Here is a 23,128-nt window from a genome sequence, read left to right on the forward strand (position 1 = left end):
ATTTTTCATATTATTAAATAGAAATAAAAAATCATTCGTTATAATAATTATATGTCATGCATTTAGTTGGTTTTATCTAAACAATGCGACACTATTGTATATCCGTTTGTAAAAGTTAGTTTCTCGAAATCTTTTATAGTTTTTTAGGATTTACAAAAGAGAAAATAAATTAAAAAAATATTTCATTCGAGATCTACAAGCAATGATTTCAACAAACACTTCATAACCAATAAAAAATTTGTCACAGACAACTCCGAACACTATCGAATGGAGGTTATGGCTAATTCTATCTCAAGATTATTTAACAAAAAAATAATAATAAATTTATCAAATGTTTCTTGTCCTTTATTACTAATTTTTTTTAGCTTTTTAGTTTTCTTTATCTACTTACAAAAACATAACATAAGTGGTATGCACTTATTGAACAATTGGCACAAAATATACACAAATATCCTTCAATCTTTTTATTTTGTGTATAATACTAATCATTCGTATCATCGTCCAATGAGACATAATGGACGAGTTTTGTTATTATATGATGCCACATCAATGTACGTGTCAAAAGTCCTCTTTCTCTCTCGTACACATACATTAGCTCTAGGTGGCTTTCGATAACTATTTTCTCTAATTAAATTTTAAATATTTTACTTAATTTTTTTTATTATTAGATTTTTTAAAAACCTTACAATATTTTTTTTATTAATTTAATAAAAATATTTTTTCATACTCTATCAATCATATTGATATATTGTCATCGCATTTAAAAAGAGAGAAAGAAGGAAAGAAAGAGATAATGTGATAAGAGCACGGTGAAGATGATAGACACGATAAAAATATATGAAATATGGAGGAATAACTTATAAAAGATGAAGAAATATTTTATAAAATTAATAAAATAATTAATAGGTAACAAGTAAGGTATCATTTGGTAAAGAAGATTATTTTTAAGATAAAATGTCTCGAAATTTCTGGAATCAAAGATTTAGGTGCCGTTGAGGGATCCGAAGCGAGCCAGTGTGGGACGCCCACCCAGTCTGTTGCACCAACTCATGTTTCTTTATCCACCGACACAATCATGTCCAACTCGAGCATTTCCGTCCGGCAGCGGTCCATTATTATCCAGACCGCAGAGGCACCTCAGCAGCTCAACTCGCCTCGTACAACCCACATCAGGAAGACGCCGGGGGTGGTCGGTGATGCGTCGATGAGGCTCGGTACTTGGGACAACTTTACACTGCTCGCGGAGTTCCCCCTGGCGCCAAAAAGCAAGCGTGGCCCGTTCCACGCTCGCACGACACAGCACGGCTGCCACCGGGTCAGCGGGTAACGAGGCCCCGTGACGGGGGTCGTCCAGACCGAAGTGCTCCGCGCCTCTCCGTATTATTTGCTCTTCTCGTCAACCTCCCCATGATGGACGGCCGGCGGTTTCCTCCCTTTCCAGATCCCAACAGCCGAACACCATCGCATCCGCCGCTCTCACCACTTGCCCTCCCCAATTTTTGTGCGCACCACACTTGCTGCCCTGCGCATTCCCAACGAGTCCTGGTAGCAGGAAAGTAAAAGGGAAACAGAGAAGATTTAGAGGAAGAAAAGAAGAACAAGGCAGGAACCGCACATCCTTGGGTGATCTCAGGTTTGACTTCTAAATGAAAGTCGTGCGCCATTTTCTTACTTCCTTCCCTTCTTTCGTTAGATTTCTTTTTGTTGTTCTATGAGCAGCCATCAACGACATGGGACGACAGACTAGATCGATCATTAAGATTGCTCTTGATTATTCCGGAGAGCGACGCTGTCTTTTGTCTACCTTTTCCTTGCCTCTCCTTTCGCTGTACCTACCACGGGACCTTCCAGTAGCATCGCTTCTTGCAAGCAAACCCACACCCACCCACCAACTCACAACCGTGACTCGCCCCCGGTTTATTCACCCGTCCGTCTTCTGTCCTCTTATTCGTCCATGTGTGGATGCCGGTGTTATCATTATATGCAGGTTCTCCGCCTCGAAGCTGTAAAAGAGAAAAACTTCTTTTCTGAATTGATGCGCCTCTTCCAGTAACAGCTCCTAGTGGGTTCTCATTCATCCTCCGTCCCCACCTACCCGTAGGCGTTTAAAACAACGTCAAGAAGCAAGAAAAACTTTTGGTGCTTCTTTCCACAGGTGCAGCCAGCCAGCTGCCGCCGCTGCCGGTGCAATTTGGGAGCTGCGAAGCGGGAGAAGGGCCTCTTCGTGCCGTTTCGGAGATGAGCTACGGGAGCAGCTCGATCACTTCAGGTTTGGTTCCCCTACTCTCTTTCCTCCATCACCGATTTATCCGTCCCATCACGCACTGGGGAGTCAGGAATGATCGATCGATCGAAACATTGAATAAATTTAGGTGCCAAGACTCCTGCGAGGACGTTCGAGTACGGGAGGACACATGTGGTCAGACCCAAAGGGAGGCACCTGGCTACTGTTGTGTGGCTTCATGGCCTAGGTGATCACGGAGCAAGGTAACTTCTTCTTGCTAATGTCTCCGATGACTGGATGATTGATGTTCTAAGCTGCGTTGGCACATTTGAGCCATGGTGTCGGTGCACCCAGGAACAGCTGCTATCGAACACCGGGTTTGGCTGTAAAATGGATACCTATGAAATATGATGCCCACAGACCAACTCCCTACCTTTTGATCTGAGGCATAAGTTTACCGGCATTGATGGCATTAATGTTTTCTCGAGTCTAGCAGGCAGCACAATAGAAGAGTAGATCGAAATACCATGTTAAACTGTTGGCATTTTATGTTGGGGCTGTTGGCATCTTTGTCTCGAGTCATTATATCTCAAGTCTACCTATTTGCTCCAGTTTACTAGCAACCGATAGGATGATTCCGTTCATTCTGTCTCTCGACAAATTTGCGTCGTCCCGCTTCCCCCAAGTATTTCGAGAACTGGCTTATCCTTTCTTTTTGTGGAAAAAGAGGATCCTTTGCCCGATTCCTCAATCAGTTCTATAAGAGAGAGGATCACATTGTAAAGTTAGAAAGTGAAGAGTGTCATCCACTTGGAATTTTTTTTCTGTAACTTTTCTTTGTGGACATTTGCCAGTTGCATAAGAAAATATGATTCAAGGCTTGATGCTGGGGCCATTAGTGTACTAGCTTTCTTTCAACTCTTCCCCTGTTTTTTCATTATGGAGCAAAAGACCTTTATGGTTAATGAAGAATCAATGAGTTTGATTAGATTTGGAGAAGCATCCAAAAACACAACCTGAGATATGATGTTAGTCACCAAAACAAAAAGTTCAGGGCAGCATAGAATTCAATTATATCTGCTTCAGCTGTTATTTTAGTAAATTCTTTGTGTTACAATTATCTTTGTTCTTTGTTCAAGGTGTATTAGCACATAATAATGAGAAGTGCACAATCTACAGTATAATCGACTATCTTGTGTTAACTGGTTCCTAGTTGAGACCCAATTTTGTTTGAAAGCTTTCAGTGTAGTATGTGCTTTTGTGCATTTTGTCATGGCAGCATGATAGTCTATTGATCTATTAGTTCACACCAGGGTTTCCCAATTTTTAGCATTACAGTTTGTGTTGCCCAGCCACCTACCTAAATAGCATATACCGGTGAAGCATGTCCTGCCAGGTAAATGGCACGAGACGCCAAAAAAGAAAAAGAATGTTCTCCTCAACTGTTCTTCTTTCCAGCCTCCCCTCAATGAAATGCTGCAGCAAGGAAATTGACGAGTGTCAATGAGGCAATGGAGCAACGATCCCTTTGCACCCTCGAGCACAAAACCAAGGGAAAGAAAACCTTGATCGGTTTAAAGGCTGTAACAGGAACCACTCTGGTTCTCGTTGCCTGTTGGTGTGGACAGCAGGATAGTTGATGTAAAATATGTTTCTGCATATATTGGCATGGAACCCCATTATCAGGTCTTGTAACCACAGTGGCAAAGCTCTTTGACTGAAATTATGGTTGAAGACATAATTATTGTTTTGAAATTTTCCTTTAGGAAGTTATACGTTTTAGTGACTCATCAGCTTATCATGTATGAATTTATGTCTTAAAACATAGTATATTATCTGCATCACATGAATTCGGTGTTCTTGTAACATTTTGGGAGGATTAGAACTGTTATTGGGCTAACTAAATGGTAATGGCTTTATTGGTTCCATATACTCATTTCAGCTCTTTCTTCAAATGTTTCATTCATGAATTGATTTTGGAGATTATACAAATTCAAGCCTGAGTATATGATCTCTCTTAGAAACACTATTTGAAATTCAAACTAGTAGTAGCAGAAGCTAAAAGGAGGTTCATTTTTCATTTGCATTTAGTTTTATAGTTTATCAGGCATAAATGCATTCTTCGCTCATGGTTGCAGACTTCTCCCATGTCCTGACTTCACAATGACTTGTTCAACAACTTTTTACTGGTTTCGTTTCGTCTCACAGTATCAAAATAGTTGAAACTAGGGAAAAAAAAAAGTTGTTCCTATTTGTGAAGGAATATGGCATTTGCAATCTTAATCTGGTATTTCTTGTTTATGCTGCAGCTGGTCCCAACTCCTGGAAACCCTCCCTCTCCCAAATGTAAGAACATAATTACAGTTGTTCACATAACAAGGAGAATATGCAATCATGCTTACTAATGCCCCTTTATGTAGCTACTATGACTTCGGCTAGTTCACTATTTGCTTGTTTTGTCATAATTTATATGAACTTGGTTTGACGTGTGCAGATTAAGTGGATTTGCCCAACCGCCCCAACGAGGCCTGTAGCAGTTTTTGGTGGTTTTCCTTCAAATGCTTGTAAGTTAACTAGATTGATAATTTATATTATATCTTAACTTGTAGTTATTGTTGTTGGGGTGTGTGTGTCCAAATCAACTTCTTAATACATGAGCTCCCGCCAATGTGGGGTTTAGGAAGGATCAATGTACGCAGCTTAGAGAGGCTGTTCAAATTAACCTCCAATAGTTGAATACTCAAATGACAAATCGATATTTGAATCTTACCATATCCCCTAATGATTAAATTTTTTATGTGGCTTAAGAGAATAGTGTCATATATCTTATATACATTGGTGGGAACTTATAAGATTTGCTGTTTTCTAGGGTTTGATGTCGGAGATCTGTCGGAAAGTGGTCCTGAGGACATTGAAGGAATGGATGCATCAGCTGCACACATTGCAAATTTGTTATCAGCAGAGCCTGCTGATAGTATGTTTCGACGGAATCAAATTTGGTTTTTTGTGTCTATACGTATATGATGTGTCGCACCATTAATGTGTCCTTTGCAGATTACTATGGATAAGCTACCCGTGTTAAGTGTTTTGCATGTCCTTTGATTGATCAGAATTAGTAACTTTTTATGTTGTTTGACTTGTTATTACAGTCAAACTTGGTGTTGGTGGCTTTAGTATGGGTACCGCCACTGCCCTATACTCTGCAACTTGTTGCGCTTATGGGAAATATGGAAGTGGCAAGCTATACCCTGTCAATTTAAGTGCTGTTGTTGGTCTAAGTGGCTGGCTTCCATGTGCCCGGTATATTGTGCACTCATAAAGATACATCTTTCCTACTGCCATATTTTTTCTTCATATACACTTAGAGATATCTCATCTGCCATGCAAATTCTATTCTTTCAGGAGCTTAAAGAACAAGTTGGAAGTCTCTCAAGATGCCGCGAGACGGGCTTCATCCTTGCCTATTTTACTTTGCCACGGAAAAGGCATCTCTTCATACATTGACATGCAAATGAGCTTTATCATTCTGCACATAAAAACTGCTTCTTTATTATTCTTTCAAGATGCATGCTTTGCCTTTTTGGTTCTTGCATTCTATTTACATGGAATAAGTGGGACATTGAGATTCTTTTCGGTGAAATCACATCCAAAAAAAAAAAATCTATTTAGGAAAGTCATGAACATACAAGATAATTTTATCGATGTACAGTATTCCCATGTTCCATTTGACAAATAATGAGGCATTATACAAGAGAATATATTGTGCACCTATTATCCAAAATACGGTATGCAGAAAACTGAAGTCAGTTGATGATCTAGTCGAGTGGATAAGCCTTAGCTTGAGGGAAAATCATATTTGGAGTATTGCTCAACACTCTACCCAAATTCATGTGAATTGCTCTTTCTATGAGTTACAAAAGATTTGGTGTAAACTGATTCAAAATATACCAATGACTATTGCTCTTTCCTGGAAGTTTGATGTACCAGCTGAAATTTTGGATATGAACATATTTTCTTGTTTCTTCTAGTGCATCCTGGATATTTAGTCAATAATGGTTAGTCCGCTAGCAGGTGCGGTAAATATTTCTGTTCAGTATAGGATTCCTTTGACTGTCACTAAAAGACCATTCTTGATCAAAATAATCAAAAGATTTATTTGCTTGACTATATGAAAACTGTTGTTTCTGTTCATATCGGAGCATCGTTCAAATTGATACGAGTAATAATTTGTTCTCAAGTTCTTTATGGAAGTTGCATTTGATCCTCATGATTCATCCAAAAGCTGCAGCAATATTGCATTCTGGTATTCCAAATGTTTATCCCAGTAGTCCAAGTTTCAAAAGTTGCGCGACTTCCCTGTGGAGCAGTATTACAGTTTACAATAATACCTTAAAATTGAATTCTTACAGGAGATGATGTAGTGCTGTATAAACATGGAGAGAAATCTTCTCAGGTTCTAAAATCAGTCGGATTCGAGAATGTTACTTTCAAGACATATAACGGGTACGTGACACCTTTTTTCTTGCATAGCCATTCTCATTCAGTGAATCAAGTTGCTTGTGTTAAGATTGTTGAAATTATTATTATGTAGGCTCGGCCACTATACAGTCCCAGGAGAGATGGAGGACGTCTGCAAATTTCTCGTTACGACGCTGGGACTCGACGGATCTTATTCTTAAGTAACGAATGATGTTTCGGATCGAGAAAAGATTGAAGTGCGTGCTATAGTCCATAGATGATAACATCATGGTTCTCTGTCATAGATACGGTAAAGCTGGATTGGGAAGGAAAGCCGGCCCTGGTTCTTCTGCTTAATGTGCCTTGTACAGAGAATGTTGTGCTATCAACTCTCGAGTATTTTATTCACAGGTTGTGTTTGCTTGCTATGTGTACCATGTTTTGGCTTGTGCTTCACCAACACGGTGGTGTCGGGATGCATTTGTTTTACCCGGATTTATGTTATATATGCACTGAATTTGGCATCTTTGTTGTTTTTCTGAAGCCAAGCTATGAACAAGTAATCCTAGTAGTTCGTGGTATTCAAAATTTATGCGAGAGAAAGTATAGAAGAGAAATGAAGATAATTTAGTGGTCTTACAATTAATTGCTTTATATGATGAAGAATTTAATTTCTTTTATTTTTTTAATCTCAATTCATGAGGTTATTTGACTTAGTATGAATCGGGTTAACATATCAGATGACCATCATCCGGTAATTATATTTTAATTCTTTGCCTTGTGAGGACGCACGGAGAATCGATCGACGCTTTCTGGTAACCATACCACTTCAATCGTCGCCCTTTCTTTTATTTATCCTTTTCTTTCGGTTCACTCCACGTGGGTGGGGAACGGTGAGCTAAATAAAAGCGCCACCGGATCCAAAGCCCAATTAAACCCAATAACACGGGCCCCCTTTTTATATAGTTAATCATCCACCAACCTAACAAATAATAATAATAATAATAATAATAATAATAATAATAATCGAATAAAGCTTTTATTTATTTATTTATTTATTTTTTCCCTCCGTTTGCCACGAGTCGGTCTTAGGAGACGATCTTTGCGTCGACTTAAGCCCTTCTCTCTCTGTTTCGCGACTTTTGTTTCCTCCTGATCTGAGCCATGTCTCTGCTCCTGAGGCGACTCTCCTCCCACGTTTCCTTCTCGTCGCTGAGCTCTCCTGGTCGTCTTCGCAGTGCCTTCCCGGACGCCATCAATGGCCACCGTCGCTTTCCATTCGGCGCCGCCGCTGCCCTCTCCGCTGGAGTCGCCGTCTACTATTACGCTTCGTCACCCACCGTCGTAAGCCCCATCCCGCACGTCCTCCTCACATAGGATATCGGCCTTCGATGATCCACATAGGACCGATTTATTTTTTTCTTTTTTTGTCTATTGTTTGATTAGATCGATCCTTTTGGTTCGGATTTCCAACCGTATATCGTTCGTAGTTGGTGAATAGTTTGTTGTTGTGGTCTGTATGCATGTAATTTGCGCTTGCTCATGTGTAGATATCGGACAAGGTTATAGGTAAGGGATTTTGGGGGTAATCTTAGTTTTTGTTTCTAGTTATGGGGAGAGCACAACAAAATGCTCTCCGAATTTGAAAGAGAATAAAACGAGACAAAAAAAGGATGGGGCATAAACATATTACCATGCTACTAATTATGGGGATTTAGGATGCAAAGTATTTCACAGCTTTATGAAAGTATTGCGATTATGGAATATGGATAACGAAGAAGGAATGGACGATGAATTACAGTCCATGAACTAATAACAAGTGTACTATTGAAGATACTCTTATGTATGGGTTGTTGCAGTGCCTTCCACTAGTGCTGGATTTGGACTTACATTCATTGCTGAACAAACTTTATTATTTGGAGTGATTTCTTTGTTCATGGTTGATATTAGTATGCCATGCTCTTTGTCCTTAAATTTGTCCTGAGGCCTTCTTGTTCTTTGTTCATGGTTGATATTAGTATGCCATGCTCTTTGTCCTTAAATTTGTCCTGAGGCCATCTTGTCGTAAGTTCAATACAATGATCAGTTTTCTGATGTTACAAAACTTGGAAATCCATTAATTGACACATGTCTCAATGCTTGTAATATTTAACTCCACTTAGTCTTCAGTTCTCTTTGTCTGGCTTGTCAGCAGCTGTTTTACATTCCTAAATTGGAGTGTTATTAAATTTCTAGCAGCATTTCTACGTTTTCAGCAATGAATGGCCTAATAGCTGATTGTCTGTTCTCATCTTTGTAGGCTCAACTTGACCCCAAGATTGATGAATCAATTATTAAAGTCGGTAAGTTCCAGTCAACTTCTTTATTGATAGCAAATTTGAGTGATTTCAGGTGTTCCCATTCTTGCTAACTAGTAAACTACTGAATAGTTTCTTATGCATTTTTTTTTATGGCTGGGCATTTTTTGCTAGTATGATTTTCTACAGAGCCAATGACAGTCAAAGATCCATGGAAACCAACCCCCAAATAGTTGGGACTTTGTGGCTTGGTTGTCGTTGCATTTTTTGCTATTATTTATGAGCTCTTGATGTTGACATTTAAATTGATGTGAAGACTTTCCAGAACGTGGCTAATAGGATAGCTTCTGAAAATTGTAAAAGTCTACATTAAGAAAGCTTCTAGAGTATCTTTCATGTTAAATAGGATTCTAGAAGTTAGCTGGTGTGAAGTCTCTTAATTTTTGCCACTCTGAAATGCGATGAGATGCTACTTTCATGCATCTCTGCTTTATGCATCTTATTATTGCTGGGATTCTTGTTTAAATAAACTGCATATCTGCTACTAAGCATGTTGAGCTTTCTGGTGACACACTGTTGTTTGGCCCAAACCTATGTTTCTTAGGATGAACGTCTAAACTTCTGCTTGCTTGTTTAATTTCATTAGACATGGTAATCTTGATAAGGAACTCTAAGCATTTATACAACTATTAATTATCCCAGGCGTTTATACAACAGTTCCACTTGTCAAGCATGCAATAACTATTAATTATCCCAGACACATTAAATTAGTGGCATACTTGATGAACAATTAGTTTATAACCTCATCATTGGTGACATGTTCTTCATTAGTTTATAACCACTTTTGTGACTGATATATTCATGATATGTTACATGTTTAATTTATTTTCTTTATTTTGCAGCTCTGGACCCTGAAAAATGGTTAGAATTCAAGCTTCAAGAAACTGCAAGGGTCAGTCATAACACTCAATTATTCAGGTACTTCATCTTGGTTCTGTTTCTATTGCATTTGTATTTTCCCTTGGGTTTGAAACTCTTGCTATCTTTTGCTTCTGGTGTGGGCTTTATGTAGTTTTTCCATGTGTCTCTATAGCTGAATACTTTTGGCTTGTGATTATGGAGATTCTTTGAATGCCATTCGAGGTCTCTCGATATAACCCTATACATAACTGAACTATGTTATTTGTTCTTCAGGTTCTCATTTGATCCTACTGCCAAACTAGGTCTGGATGTTGCTTCTTGCATTCTCACAAGGTATTGTTCTGATTATTAAGTGCTTTATTAAACTATGGAATAGTATGTGGCTGAAAAAGTAAGTTATCTGAAGCAGTTCATTATGTTTTCTCCTGAATGTATAAGGCCTTTTCCCCGAGAAATATGAGATATGTTATAAAACATCAACTTATAACTAAGGTCTGATGAGAAATGTGACAATTTGCCATTTTACTAACTGTTGACATTCATTAAGGTTTTAAAGATATAGCCTGATACTTTTCTAGAACTAATAAAGCATTCTAACCCAAGAAGTTGGACATAACAATAGTTTTCTTTTTATTTTTTGTGTGAAGGGTAAGTGACAAAGGTGGGATTTGAGCTCAGGACTTTGCGATAATCTGTCAAGACATAACAATAGTTGTTGGAACTAGAAAACAGTTCTTGAAAACACTCTTAGGCTTGGAAAGATTCTAGAAGGGTAGATGACAAGGTTTATACCAAAAAAAGGAAAAAACTAAACTTCCTGTTCTTGAAAACACTCTAAGGCTTGGGGGACATTTTCTCAAGCAGTGATCGCTTGACAGAGGGGTTAGTATTGGAGTAGGTGATATATAGTAGGAAAAGTATGGCAAACAAAGAAAGATTTTAGGTAGGTGATTTATACTTGTATTTCCTTGCTTTTTTCATGATTCCGAGCATGTGCTCATATTGTTGATTGTCCTTTCTTTCATCATATTTTATGTTCTGGTTGAGTAAGTTTGTTGTAATGGTTTTAGTATGTCCTTTTCAACTATCTTCCCCATATCGATCGCAGGGCTCCAGTTGGAGAAGAATCAGAAGGGAGGAGAAAATATGTGATTCGTCCGTAAGTACTTACGAAGAAGATATCATGATTGTCTAATCCTAGTAGGGACTTTAGTATCATTGACATTGCATGGCATTGTATATTATAAAAGTTCAATTCTTCATCGAGTTATCAATGCTTTGTATCTAGACAGGAATGTTTTAACATGATGCACAAGTTCGCTTTTGTGATCATATGATGCTGGATTTAGCTTCCCCCTCGTATTTTATTGAAAATAAAGTGAACTCAAGGCTTGTTTTAACTTATATTCGCCAAAAACATAAGGTGAGAAATTTGAAATTATGAGTGCTCATTGACCATTTATGTTACTGTGTTTCTGTATGTGTACCTTAGCAAAGCCGAAACTTGTAAGCATCAAGCATCAAGCATCAATTAGTTTTCATCTAAAATTAGCCTAACATCTGCATGTAGTTGTTTGGCCTATCCCAGCATGGACTACTGAACCAATGTAGTTCATGCAATTTGCTGTGTGATATGCCTCTATGAATCTTTTTTACATTTTGTGGTGCACTGTGCCTGAATGGTTTTGAGCAAATAACTACAACTTCTATGCCTAGGGATGTAATTATATAGTTTGTATTATTTTACTGTTATTATCTGATGCTTTAACTGGTTTTCTAACTCATTGGAAAGACTATCATGAGTTTTTTTGTTCTGTTTATTTTGGTTGCTACATTGAAACCTAGATATGCAAATGTTAAAGAAAATTATCTTTATTGCTAATGTCTTCAGGTTCTCTAAGAATCATTATTTCATAGTATCATGTAAACTTTTAAATTTGTTTATATATGTTCATGCAGTCATAATCTGTTGGTTTGTCTTAGGTATACTCCCATATCAGATCCGGATTCAAAAGGTTACTTTGATTTATTAATCAAGGTTTGTTTTCTTAAGAGCACACCAAGATAAAGTTCTCTCTGCATGGTTTACGAATGAGGCTCTGCAACATCAATGGTTTCTCATCTTAATTAGTCCTCTAAAAATGCTGTCTATTGCTGCAGGTATATCCAGAAGGGCAAATGAGTCAGCATTTTGCAACCTTACAGCCTGGCGATGTTGTTGAAGTTAAAGGGTAACGAGAACAATTTTAAAAAAGATTTACGAGGAAAAAAAACTCATTTATCAAATTTACCAGTTTTTTTTTGTTTTCTTTTCTAGGCCAATTGAGAAGCTCAGATATAGCCCAAATATGAAAAAGGACATTGGAATGGTAAGGGATCAGTGATAGGTATCATAATTTGTTCTAGAACTTTTTCTTCGTGGTGATCATTTTTCTGTATGATACGATAGCAAGATAAATATTATAATCATTTATGGTATTGAATCCTTATTAACTATCATGCAATTTTTTTCTTTCCAGGATGTAGTTGCTACCAAAATAGTGATATATTTGTGCAACATCTCCAAATATTACATATGTCCATGAGCCTGTGGTGTTCTTCGTCTATATTAATTAACATGGCAATACACCAATCCCTATTGAAAATTTTGGAGGCCAATTGAGCATTAAATTGATACATTCCACCACATCTGACATCAGCATGTGTAAGGTTGTGTGCGCATGAATTTTTGGCCTGCGGTTATGAAAATAGTGATATGGCTTTGACTAAAAGGCTGATTTATGTTTTGCTTAATTATGTTAAAACAAGGAGTCCACCATGATATGCTAATGCTTCAACAAGAATTTTAGCTAATGGAAGAAAATCACATAGTAGAAGGACTATGATAAAAACATATAAATTGGCCTTTAAACACTATTCCATAACCTGAAAGATGACATTGGTAAAACCAAGGTTTTACTTACCGAATCGTACCGCCCGGTACGGGCGGTACGTACCGGTCCGAGAGGCGACCGGTACGCGGACCGCCCCCTACCGGGCGGTACACGCAAAAAAATATCCCGTATCGGCCGTTACGGGTAATATCGGGCGGTAACGGTCGAAATTTCGACCGTTACCGCCCGGTACCATTCGGTAACGGGCGGTAACGCAGCGCCTTTTCGGCGACGTCGCTATATATATATATATATATATATATATATATATATATAATTTAAATAAACGTCGCCTCGGCGACGTCGCCCCGTGTGGGGAAGGAAAAAGCGACGTCGCCGAGGCGATGCGACGTCGGCCAATAAAATATATATATATATATATATAATATATATATACATATATCACTCGGTATACCGCTCGGTATACCGAGCGGTATACCGTTCCGTACCGTACCGAGAGATCGTCGAAACTCCGGTACGGTACGAAATTTCAAACCTTGGGTAAAACTCCTATATTTTGGTGTCCGCTAAAAGGGTTCTCATGCTAGTTGCATAGGTTGAGAAATTTTTTTGCATTTCCCTTAGTGAAAATCTTGTGATTCATGTTTCACACCAAGATTCTATAGAGATGTCAATGCCTTTCATCTATTTAGTCTATAAGCTTTCGCATGATGGCAGAGTCTGCAAGACCTATTTACCACACCTTCTATTTGTTACATGAAACCACCAATCATGTAAGCTGAAAAAGTCATTCTGGATATCCAGATCTATGACTTTGAAGATTATTCATTCTGAAGGACTGTACACTAAATTCAGAACTCTCTATGTGTATTTATAGATGCATTTAAGAGTGAAGTTTGGTTTAGCATCCGTTTGGCAGAAGTTTGCAGTGGAAGTCACAATAATGTTGTCTGATGGAAATTGGTGCATGTTTTGTATTTTATCTCAAGTTCTGGTGTTTGCATGCTGAAGTTACATGAAACCACTAATCATGTAAGCTGAAAAAGTCATTCTAGATTTCCAGATCTATGACTTTGAAGATTATTCATTCTGAAGGACTGTACTCTAAATTCTGAACTCTCTATATGGATTTATTGACGCATTTAAGAGTGAAGTTTGGTTTTAGTATCCGTTTGGCAGAAGTTTGCAGTGGAAGACACAATAATGTTGTCTGATGGAAATTGGTGCATGCTTTGTATTTTATCTCAAGTTCTGGTGTTTGCATGCTGAAGTTTTGAATTTGTCCTAGATCCCAACCGGGGGTAATGCAGAAATTTATCAAATAACATTACATGTTTTGATTGCTTATGCTTGTATTTCATTCTTAGATCGCAGGGGGCACAGGTATTACACCAATGCTGCAGGTTATAAAGGCTATTTTGAAGAATCCTGATGATAACACCCAGGTGACTTTTTACTTTCACCTTTGAGGTTCGTGGCTACTAACATTATAAAAATTCGGCCATTGACATAAGCGTGATTTTGATTCTGTTTCGGAATTGATTGGTGCCTAACATTCTAGTATATACTATTAGAATGTTGCTTTATTATGGTCTACAGTTAGTTAAATCTTGTTTTTATAATGGCTTCTTGATGAATCAGGTATCCTTGATTTATGCTAACATATCACCAGATGATATCTTGCTGAAAGGGGAACTTGACAGACTCTCTACAAGCTACCCAAATTTTAAGGTAGCTCACCTGAGAAACTTCCTCTTTAGATACAAACTGATTCGTTTTTTTTTCTAATTAATTGTTTTTCCTGTCTATGAAAATTGCAGGTATTCTACACAGTGGATAAGCCTTCCAAAACCTGGAGAGGAGGTACAGGATATGTATCAAAGGACATGGTTTTAAAAGGCTTACCAAGTCCTGGAGAAGAGACACTGATACTCGTGCGTTGTTTCAATTTCTTTTAAATCTTGAACAGCTATTAGTTCTTTTTTTTTTCCTTATTTGGTGCTTTGAGTTACTTATATAGCTCTCAACTTAATTATTGGTGGAATTGGTAATTTCCATGTCAATCTCAGTGACCATAAGGAGGTTTAGGAATGTTACATACAAGTCTGAGAATGTAGTTTTTAAAACTATTAATAGCTCGCATGAGGGTACTCGATTAGGATTCATCTGATGTCCTAAACTGGTAGTGTAGGAAAAGGATTTGAGAACCAAAACCTATAACTGAAAGTAGCAACTCCCGTAGTGATAGTGAATGCTAACAAGTGATGTCTTTGTTTTCAATTCAATATCAGCAGGAAATTGCAATAGATTATCTTGCAGAGAACCATCTTACAGACCAAGGACTAACAAATTGATAAACTTTTGATTTCGTTGCATCTTTACAGGTATGTGGTCCCCCAGGTATGATGAAGCATATATCTGGAGACAAGGCAAAAGACAGGTCGCAAGGCGAGGTAATTTATATATACTCGTATCTAGATGGTCTTCTATTATTCCTTATCCTTAGATGGATCTTGCAATGTGTCGGTAAACATTATATATACGGTGTTAGTAATAAATCAAGTAAATAATGAATCATGTAAAGCAAGTTTCAAGATCGCAAACCATTGAAGTTGTGTCGGTGCCTTAATTCAGAATGTTCTTTCATATATTTGTTAGTTTGCTTCTTCGACATGCCACGTTAAGAAACATATGGTTTCATCGAGTTGATATACTTTAACGAGCTTTTAGTGACTATTTAAAGTAGTAGAATCCTTATCGTTGTCTGGATACTTTCTGGTGCAGCTCACCGGCATACTTAAGGAGCTGGGATACAGCGAAGAGATGGTCTACAAATTTTGAGCCTGAAATTATGCAAGATTGAGAAGATGCTTCTTGTTGGTTGTCTGATGCCAGCGGGATTTCTCCGCTTAAACCAACCATGTTAGATAGAATAAGCGGTCGACAAGCTTGGAACAATTTGCCATTCCACAGAATCCTTTTCACGCTATTGAATAAAGCTTGTTTTACATACTGCTGAAGCATGGACTGCGTTGTCTCGTCAGAGTTTAGATCTTTACAATCATCCTGTGATGGGGATTAAATTGGAATTGAATTCCCCATTCCGACCGTAGCATGATTTGATTCACAACTACTCTGCTGCTTGGATATAGAATCTGTTCAATCTTTCTTCGGGAAAAATCGTTTTCTTCGTCCGTTCTGAAACTCGAAAGCTATTTCTTTGGGTCATCGCCGTGTACCGTCTGTTTCTCAGAAGCAACATTTATTGCCAACGATCCTCAATAAGGCTTGGAAAACCAAAACCGAACGAAACGAGCAAGATCCAGCTCGGCTGCTGACGCTGAGGTGGGGCCCACGATGAGTTGGTCTGGCCGTGATCGTCATAGATAGGTAGGCATATTTGTGTGTGACAAACCTCCCCATTGCAAATTCACCTTCTTTTCCTGTCCTTGCCGCGTCGGCCCGCTCTCCTTCGCTCTCGTGCGACTCAAGAAGTTCGATTCCGGTCGCTGATAATGTTTCCATCGCCCCTCTCCTTCCTCCCCGCTTCATTTCGTTTTCGAGATGATGCCCAAGGTTGTGAAAACCCAAGAACTTATCTGTTCTTCTGCGGACCATGTTTTCCGCGGCGAATCCATTATTCGTCCACCTCAGACTCTTTTTGGTGCATCGCATGACGCATACAACCTTCTCTGTGTGCTGGGAACACGAATTCTCTCGTACCCACGATGACTGGATGATGCATATCTGGCTGTGATTTTGTACCCACGATTCTTTTATGGATATCACAGAGGAACGGGCCTGCTGTTTGTTTAGTACATGAGATTGATAGATTGGTAGATTGATAGATTTCTGATATGACTTTGACCCGGGCCCTTTCATACTTGTCGAGTTCTTTACTCTTTTATCTATATATGTGCGTGAGCATGTGTGTGTGTTCGATACCCTTCTTTTACCGGGCGAGATAAGGAGACGATGATAATGATCTTCGACAATGGTTGTTCTCATCAAAGGGAAAATCTGAATACATCACTCCTCTTGTCTTTAAGCGTTGGTAGATTGAGAAGCAAGGATATCCCTTTCTTTTCATTTTCATCGATGCAGTATTGGTTTGCAAGTTCGAACTTTTCTTTATCAATAAAAATTAAAAAGATACATGTTCCTTAAAATATGTGTCACTAAGAATAAGAATCTTCTGCATATGAGTGTATCAAAAAAAAAAAAAGGTGTGGCATAGTGTATCAGAGATAGAACGTTATTTTCCAAGGAAGGAAAGCTACTGGACCTCGAAAATCGCAAGATTGGTGCACTTTACAAATCAGCTGCAATCTTTTCTTTGCTTTAGTTTGATTTCATCAGGTCATTTATATGATCTAACATGGCAATAATAGTCAAATATTGTCTGAACAATTGAACATTACATCACGAAATTTTGCATTCTCGTTCAATATTATTCATGAAGCTTTGCTTCTCGTCCCTCTGTTTTATTCAATCCTTTCTCTTTTTCTTCCGGTGTACATTTGCAAGTGTAGCGCAGTGCCTGTCGGATTTTGTTGTCTGTAAGGTTCCATTTCAAGCATTAGAGATTGAGATTCTCAAATGTCTGGTTTCCCAATTGCACAACCTGTCAGAGGTCCTGCTCCTAGAGGTACTTAACTTTTCTAATCCGAGCATGAAAGGTCTCCTTAGATACTATCCGCTTCTTCTTCATCATTATTATTTTCTGTTCTTCAATTTCATTTAGAAGATAAACCTTTTAATGTCAGTATTTCATGTTTGTTGACTTGGTATTTTCAGTTATCTGGCATGTTTGATGTGGACTATCGATGAAATTATGTTTTTCAAGGCTTAATTTATTCTTGTTATAATGCTTGATAGTGGTTATATTGTCGTTAATGGACTGTGCTTCTTATGACAACTGTGCTGTACCTTTTTTCTTTTTCAGAAAGTAAAAACCTCATAGTAAAGATTCAATCTTTTCATTTATGATCGAGATGCCTCCAAAGTTATTAGTTTATTTAGTAGTTTTCTTGAGCATAAAGTTCTTCCGACACTTACGTAGAATAGTTAATTTGTTTAGTTAGGCTAACCAAGATATAAGATACTCCTGATTTTGATTATGCATCTTTTTCCTTGTTATATTGTTTGCTTCACATCAGCATCTTTTGCTTCATAAATAGTTAAAACTGACATGAATTGATTCTATGATTCTTTTTTTCCCTTCTTTTATCTCTATGTGAGGAGGTGCTGACAAAATTGTCCTCTTGGGTTTAGTTTCTTCAGTTACTGATGTCCTTGCTGTGTTCTAATTTCTTTTGATCTTTTTTGATTTGAGGTGCAGCAAGACTAGATCATGGATGCAAGAAGCATACAAGTGGCAACAGGACATTACTGGTATGATGTCAGTTTCATTCATCTATGTCTTCTAAATCTAGTAATGACACATGTGGATGGACTGTAATTTCCAAATGCATTTCAGTGCTCAAATGGATCGATGGAAAGAATCAGGGAGCATTTGCGGAAGATTGAACTTTCAGCTTCATCTTATGACACTGCATGGGTAGCAATGGTCCCTTCTCCGATGTCTCCTCAGCGTCCATGTTTCCCACAATGTCTGAATTGGATATTAGACAATCAACATCCTGATGGCTCATGGGGACTTCATCATTTCCATCCCTCTCTTATTAATGATGGTCTGTCTTGCACGTTGGCATGTATCCTTGCACTTGAGCGATGGAAATCTGGTCAAGAACATGTTAGGAGAGGTATATGCAAAACAAGAGTCATAAATTTGAACTGTGTGTGTGCATTAATTGACTGTTTATTGTCATTATTGCAGGTCTCAGCTTTATCGAAAGTAACTTTTCTCGCATTGTCGATGAGCAATTGCATTCTCCTATTGGCTTTGATATTATATTTCCTGGTATGCTTGAATATGCCCTCAACATTGGCTTAGAAATTCCCATCGACCAAAGTGACACAAAAAACATGCTTTGCAAGCGAGATGCAGAACTACAAAGGTTGGAATTATTTAAGTAATTTGTGTTTTCAGGATTTCTCATATTTGAATTCTCCTTTTTTCTCAGTAATTTTTTATACAAGATATTATTTGCTACTTTTAACTATAGCAATCAGTAGACACATTTTCTAAGTTATTTCAGGTGATTTTACTGAAAATTAGATAATTACCTATCTTATTGAATAGTTTGCTCATTCTGGCCTGCATTAAATCAAGAATTTTAATTTTTCATTGTAAAATTGCCAGGGCTCTTTCATTAGTTATCACTTCTTGGTGCAAGTGAAAGGCTTCATTGATTGTTATACAGCATTGTTTCATCCTTGATCTGTTTAATTTATTTTGTCATATTCGTGAGCTTAATATCCAGTTGGCTAATTCATTACTCTTTGATGCTTAAGTCATGCCTATGAGTGAAAGCAATAAAGTGATATCACTATATGTTGTATTTAATGATAATTTAGTTGTTGCCTCCAAGATCATTAAATAGCAAGAATAGAAACCTGTGACTAATCACCGTCAATATTTAGTGTCATTTAGAATGAGACTGCTTACATGGTTGACTAGTATACTGTATAACTAATGGTTTTGGAATGTTTTTGTTTTTTTTCTGATGAACTATTTTGAGTCTTTATGTTGGGGAACATGTACCATTTGCTTTTTATTATGTGGTGTAGCCATTGGCAATTTTATACATAGCTCTTGCTGGTCCATTTCGTGTCTAGATTCTATAAGTAGAAACAAATGCAAAATAGTATCTTTCCTCAAAAAATATAAAACAAGTATCTCTATATGTTATATAGATTTCATGGGGTTTATATATTTTCCTTTTTTGTTGATTATCGTTCTTTAACATAGTTGAATTTATAATGTGTTGTATTTCAGCATCTATATGATCTGTTGTTTATGGCCTTGTTATGCTCTGAAATTGCTCACTCAGAATTATTCGTATATTATTTAGAGAACAAGGAAACAATCGTGAGGGACGAAAAGCCTATTTAGCATATGTTGCAGAAGGATTGGGGAATATATTGGACTGGAGAGAAATTATGAAATATCAAAGGAAAAATGGATCGCTATTCAATTCACCATCCACAACTGCTGCTGCACTGATGCATATTTATGATGCTAAAGCTCTCGAGTATTTGCATTCTCTTCTATCGAGATTTGGCAGTTCAGGTGACATCATTCCCTTGTCTCATAGGATGTAAAGGTGAGTTTGCTAATATTACACAATTTATTGAATACACTTGTTGGTTTTTCACAGTTCCTACTTCATATCCAGTAGATGTGCATATACATCTTTGCATGATTGACAACATTGAAAGGTTGGGAGTCGCTCGACATTTTAGTCACGAGATAAAGAGCATTTTGGACAGAATATATAGGTGCCACACTAAAAATAAATTTTTTAATACGTTGAGATTTTGATTTAAAATAACTTGATCCTAGCTGAATTTGCAGATGCTGGTTGCTAAACGATGAAGAAATTAGTTCAGACATGGCCACATGTGCCATGGCTTTTCGTCTTTTACGAATGAATGGATATGATGTATCCTCAGGTAATTTGTTTCAGGTTTTGATTCAGCCGTTGTTACCATATCTATTGTGTCGTGGGTGATGGTTAACATGTCTTTGTAGATTGCTTTACCAAGTTCAGCGAAGTAAACTATTTCTACAACTCGCTGCAAGGATACCTTAAAAATGTGAGTACTGTTTTGGAACTTTACAAGGCATCACAAATCAAAATCTCACCAAATGAACAAGTTTTAGACAAACTAGGCTCCTGGTCAAGGGACTTTCTCGAGCAAGCATTGATTAGCAACCAAAAACTTGGACCGCAAGTTGCTTTACAAGAGGTAAACTGGTTGATCATCTTTGGCAATGATTCAAAGCTGATACTTGCACATTGAAGGCTGGTTATTTTGTTGGGCATTCGTTGTATGTGTGCAGATCCTTGGAAGTGTTATTTAAATTTTTGCATTCATTTATTGCTCTTCCAGGTAGATTATGCTCTAAATTTTCTGTTTTATGCAAATCTTGATCGCCTAGAGCACAAAAGAAATATTGAGAACTTCGGTGCTGAAAAGTTCCATGTTCTCAAAACATCAGACCAGTAAGTTAACTATACAATATGTTGGCGAGACTATTTACTATTTGCTTCTTGTTATTGATTTCTAAATTGAACTTTAAAACAGATATGGTGGTATAAATGACAATAATCTCTTAGGACTGGCACTGGAAGATTTCTGTACTACTCAGTCTATATATCACAAAGAACTCCAAAATCTTGAGGAGTAGGTTTGCTTTCTTTTTCTGAACCATGACATTGTAGCTTAATTCTCCAGTATATGTTTTATGATGGTACTATTTCATCTTGACAGTTGGGTCAAAGAGAATAAATTGGATCAGCTAGAATTTGCCCGGCAGAAGCAGGCATATTGCTATTTTTCTGCTGCTGCTACTCTTTTCTCTCCTGAAATGTCTGAAGCTCGCATGTCCTGGGCCAAAAATAGTATTCTCGCCACTGTTGTTGATGACTTCTTCGACTTTGGAGGATCCAGAGAAGAGCTTGAAAGTCTTATTTCGTTGGTTGAGAAGTATGTGCTATTTCCGTTTTGTTTGAGCTCCACTAGACGATTATATTAAAAGTTCATTAGGTACAAAGTTATCTTTCTTGCATTTTAACAGGTGGGATGGAACCTGGAAAGATGAGTCCTGCTCTGAACAAGTTAAGATTATTTTTTCTGCTCTGTTTAATACAATAAATGAGCTCGGTATTAGGGCATCTGCATTGCAGCGGCATGGCGTCACCCACCATTTAGTTGAAATAGTGAGATCAAATCCTTCTCTCCCTCTGTCTTTTCTCCTTAAGGGAGAAGGTTTTGACAAATTATTTGATTTCAGTGGCTTAGTTTGATTAAGTCCATGATGAAAGAGGCAGAGTGGACACTCAACAAAGAAGTTCCATCACTGGATGAGTACATGTTGAATGGATGTCTGTCCTTTGCTGGAGGACCAGTTATCCTCCCAGCGCTCTATTTTGTTGGGCCACAGCTTCCTGAATATGTTGTCAATCATCCAGAATATCTGAATTTGCTCAAACTAGTAAGCACATGTGGGCGTCTTCTTAACGACATGCAAGGTTTTCAAGTAAGATTTTCTTTATACAAATTATCCTTACAATTAACAAATGCTGTATGAAATCGCACAAAAACTTAGGGAGTGGCATTGTTCAGTGAGTTATATGTTTTCTTGCTAGTTGTGTTTAGAGTATATACATGGACGGTTATGGAAAAATTATAGATGCCTATTGTCATCTGTATGTTAGGGTTTGTGATCAATCATGTTATACATTTATCCTCAGAAACATAATCTACATCTTTCATTTGGCCATGTTTGAATCATGGTTTGAATGATAATTTACACTTGGAAACATACATGGTTTCGGAATCTTCAGTTTGGATTTTAAGCAGTAGTTCTTTCTCGCCCGTAAGAATACTTTCATACTACCAGCATATGTTCCTTTTTTTGCCTTCATTCTGGACTGTTAAATATGCCTTGAAATTGTTATATATTAAGCTCTTCTTTTATGCTGTGAAAAAGGCCACATTTTTTTTCTGATTTAATCATGTGGCATGCTGCTTCATTTGTTTTATCAATTGTATACAATAAGATCTTTCTTCCTTTGAGGGGTTTCCTGTTTTCATTCTCGAAATCCTGTAATATTTACTTGCTTGACTGCAACTAAATGCCTGTAGTTGTGAAACCCCCCCGTATTTGTGATTTTATCCGACATGCTGAGGAACAGGATGACCATTGTAAGTTGTATGATGATTCGAAAGATACATCCTGTTGACATTTCTAGTGGCATCTGGGCTCTTAATCATTGTTTTCTTGTGAGTTGACTCTGTTGCTGTCGTTTTAACTTATTCTAAACTATCATCGTTACATGGGCAGAGAGAAGGCAAGGAAGGAAAGTTGAACAGCGTGTCACTACGTATTCTTCACAGTCATGGTTCGGCTTCGGAAGAAGAGGTGAAGAAAGAGATGCAAAGGGCCATCGACGGGAGTAGGACTGAGCTCTTGAGGCTGGTGCTGCAACGAGATGGAAGTGTCGTCCCAAGGCGTTGCAAGGATCTCTTCTGGAAGATGTGCAGGATCCTGCATATCTTCTACATGAAGACCGATGGATTTACTTCGCCAAACGAGATGCTTGGTGCTGTGAATTCAGTCATTCATGAACCACTAAAGGTCAGCCACATGTAATGGAATTCATGGGGAATAAATGGAGGAGTTTGATGGTTTTTTATCAGCT

The 23,128-nt window shown here is 37.8% G+C and overlaps 3 protein-coding genes across 8 annotated transcripts; all 3 read left to right on the plus strand.

The window, feature by feature from the left end:
- The first annotated feature begins 1,077 nt into the window (after positions 1 to 1,077).
- Positions 1,078 to 7,208, plus strand: LOC103968814 (uncharacterized). 6 transcript variants are annotated; one of them, XM_065129521.1, is made up of 11 exons: positions 1,078 to 1,633; positions 1,988 to 2,062; positions 2,156 to 2,269; positions 2,373 to 2,487; positions 4,534 to 4,570; positions 4,719 to 4,788; positions 5,094 to 5,198; positions 5,374 to 5,524; positions 5,627 to 5,709; positions 6,634 to 6,727; positions 6,816 to 7,208. In XM_065129521.1, the coding sequence occupies exons 3-11, from the start codon at positions 2,239 to 2,241 to the stop codon at positions 6,901 to 6,903; spliced, it is 774 nt and encodes a 257-aa protein (XP_064985593.1). In that variant the 5' UTR covers positions 1,078 to 1,633; positions 1,988 to 2,062; positions 2,156 to 2,238; the 3' UTR covers positions 6,904 to 7,208. The 6 variants fall into 6 exon arrangements, with proteins under 6 accessions (XP_064985593.1, XP_009380414.2, XP_018674460.2 ...); XM_009382139.3 differs by having other exon boundaries at positions 1,720 to 2,269; XM_018818915.2 differs by having other exon boundaries at positions 1,988 to 2,269.
- Positions 7,209 to 7,765: 557 nt separating this feature from the next.
- Positions 7,766 to 15,804, plus strand: LOC103968815 (NADH-cytochrome b5 reductase-like protein). The gene is made up of 13 exons (XM_009382140.3): positions 7,766 to 8,026; positions 8,982 to 9,024; positions 9,882 to 9,957; positions 10,174 to 10,233; positions 11,009 to 11,059; positions 11,884 to 11,938; positions 12,061 to 12,131; positions 12,218 to 12,269; positions 14,162 to 14,239; positions 14,436 to 14,525; positions 14,615 to 14,728; positions 15,179 to 15,247; positions 15,579 to 15,804. Exons 1-13 carry the CDS (start codon positions 7,847 to 7,849, stop codon positions 15,633 to 15,635), a joined length of 996 nt encoding a protein of 331 aa, XP_009380415.2. The 5' UTR covers positions 7,766 to 7,846; the 3' UTR covers positions 15,636 to 15,804.
- Positions 15,805 to 15,959: 155 nt separating this feature from the next.
- LOC135625149 (ent-kaur-16-ene synthase, chloroplastic-like) lies at positions 15,960 to 23,122 on the plus strand. The gene is made up of 14 exons (XM_065129530.1): positions 15,960 to 17,442; positions 18,130 to 18,188; positions 18,274 to 18,559; positions 18,634 to 18,814; positions 19,772 to 19,989; positions 20,078 to 20,198; positions 20,275 to 20,372; positions 20,452 to 20,669; positions 20,814 to 20,926; positions 21,009 to 21,107; positions 21,195 to 21,410; positions 21,502 to 21,643; positions 21,718 to 21,963; positions 22,771 to 23,122. Exons 1-14 carry the CDS (start codon positions 17,394 to 17,396, stop codon positions 23,077 to 23,079), a joined length of 2,355 nt encoding a protein of 784 aa, XP_064985602.1. The 5' UTR covers positions 15,960 to 17,393; the 3' UTR covers positions 23,080 to 23,122.
- The last annotated feature ends 6 nt before the right edge of the window (positions 23,123 to 23,128 follow it).

This window comes from Musa acuminata, chromosome BXJ2-10, assembly GCF_036884655.1.
Source record: "Musa acuminata AAA Group cultivar baxijiao chromosome BXJ2-10, Cavendish_Baxijiao_AAA, whole genome shotgun sequence".
Classification (NCBI taxonomy): Eukaryota; Viridiplantae; Streptophyta; class Magnoliopsida; order Zingiberales; family Musaceae; genus Musa; species Musa acuminata.

Excerpts from the sequence above, each read along its gene's own strand:
- LOC103968814 (XM_009382139.3), top strand. The coding sequence starts at position 2,239 with ATGAGCTACGGGAGCAGCTCGATCACTTCAG. Across the intron at positions 2,270-2,372 it reads GAGCAGCTCGATCACTTCAG|GTGCCAAGACTCCTGCGAGG; the intron begins GTTTGGTTCCCC and ends GAATAAATTTAG. Across the intron at positions 6,728-6,815 it reads ACTTTCAAGACATATAACGG|GCTCGGCCACTATACAGTCC; the intron begins GTACGTGACACC and ends ATTATTATGTAG.
- LOC103968815 (XM_009382140.3), top strand. The coding sequence starts at position 7,847 with ATGTCTCTGCTCCTGAGGCGACTCTCCTCCCACGTTTCCTTCTCGTCG. Across the intron at positions 11,060-11,883 it reads AGAAAATATGTGATTCGTCC|GTATACTCCCATATCAGATC; the intron begins GTAAGTACTTAC and ends GGTTTGTCTTAG. Across the intron at positions 12,132-12,217 it reads GATGTTGTTGAAGTTAAAGG|GCCAATTGAGAAGCTCAGAT; the intron begins GTAACGAGAACA and ends TTTCTTTTCTAG.
- LOC135625149 (XM_065129530.1), top strand. The coding sequence starts at position 17,394 with ATGTCTGGTTTCCCAATTGCACAACCTGTCAGAGGTCCTGCTCCTAGA. Across the intron at positions 20,373-20,451 it reads TGGATATGATGTATCCTCAG|ATTGCTTTACCAAGTTCAGC; the intron begins GTAATTTGTTTC and ends ATGTCTTTGTAG. Across the intron at positions 21,411-21,501 it reads CTTATTTCGTTGGTTGAGAA|GTGGGATGGAACCTGGAAAG; the intron begins GTATGTGCTATT and ends GCATTTTAACAG.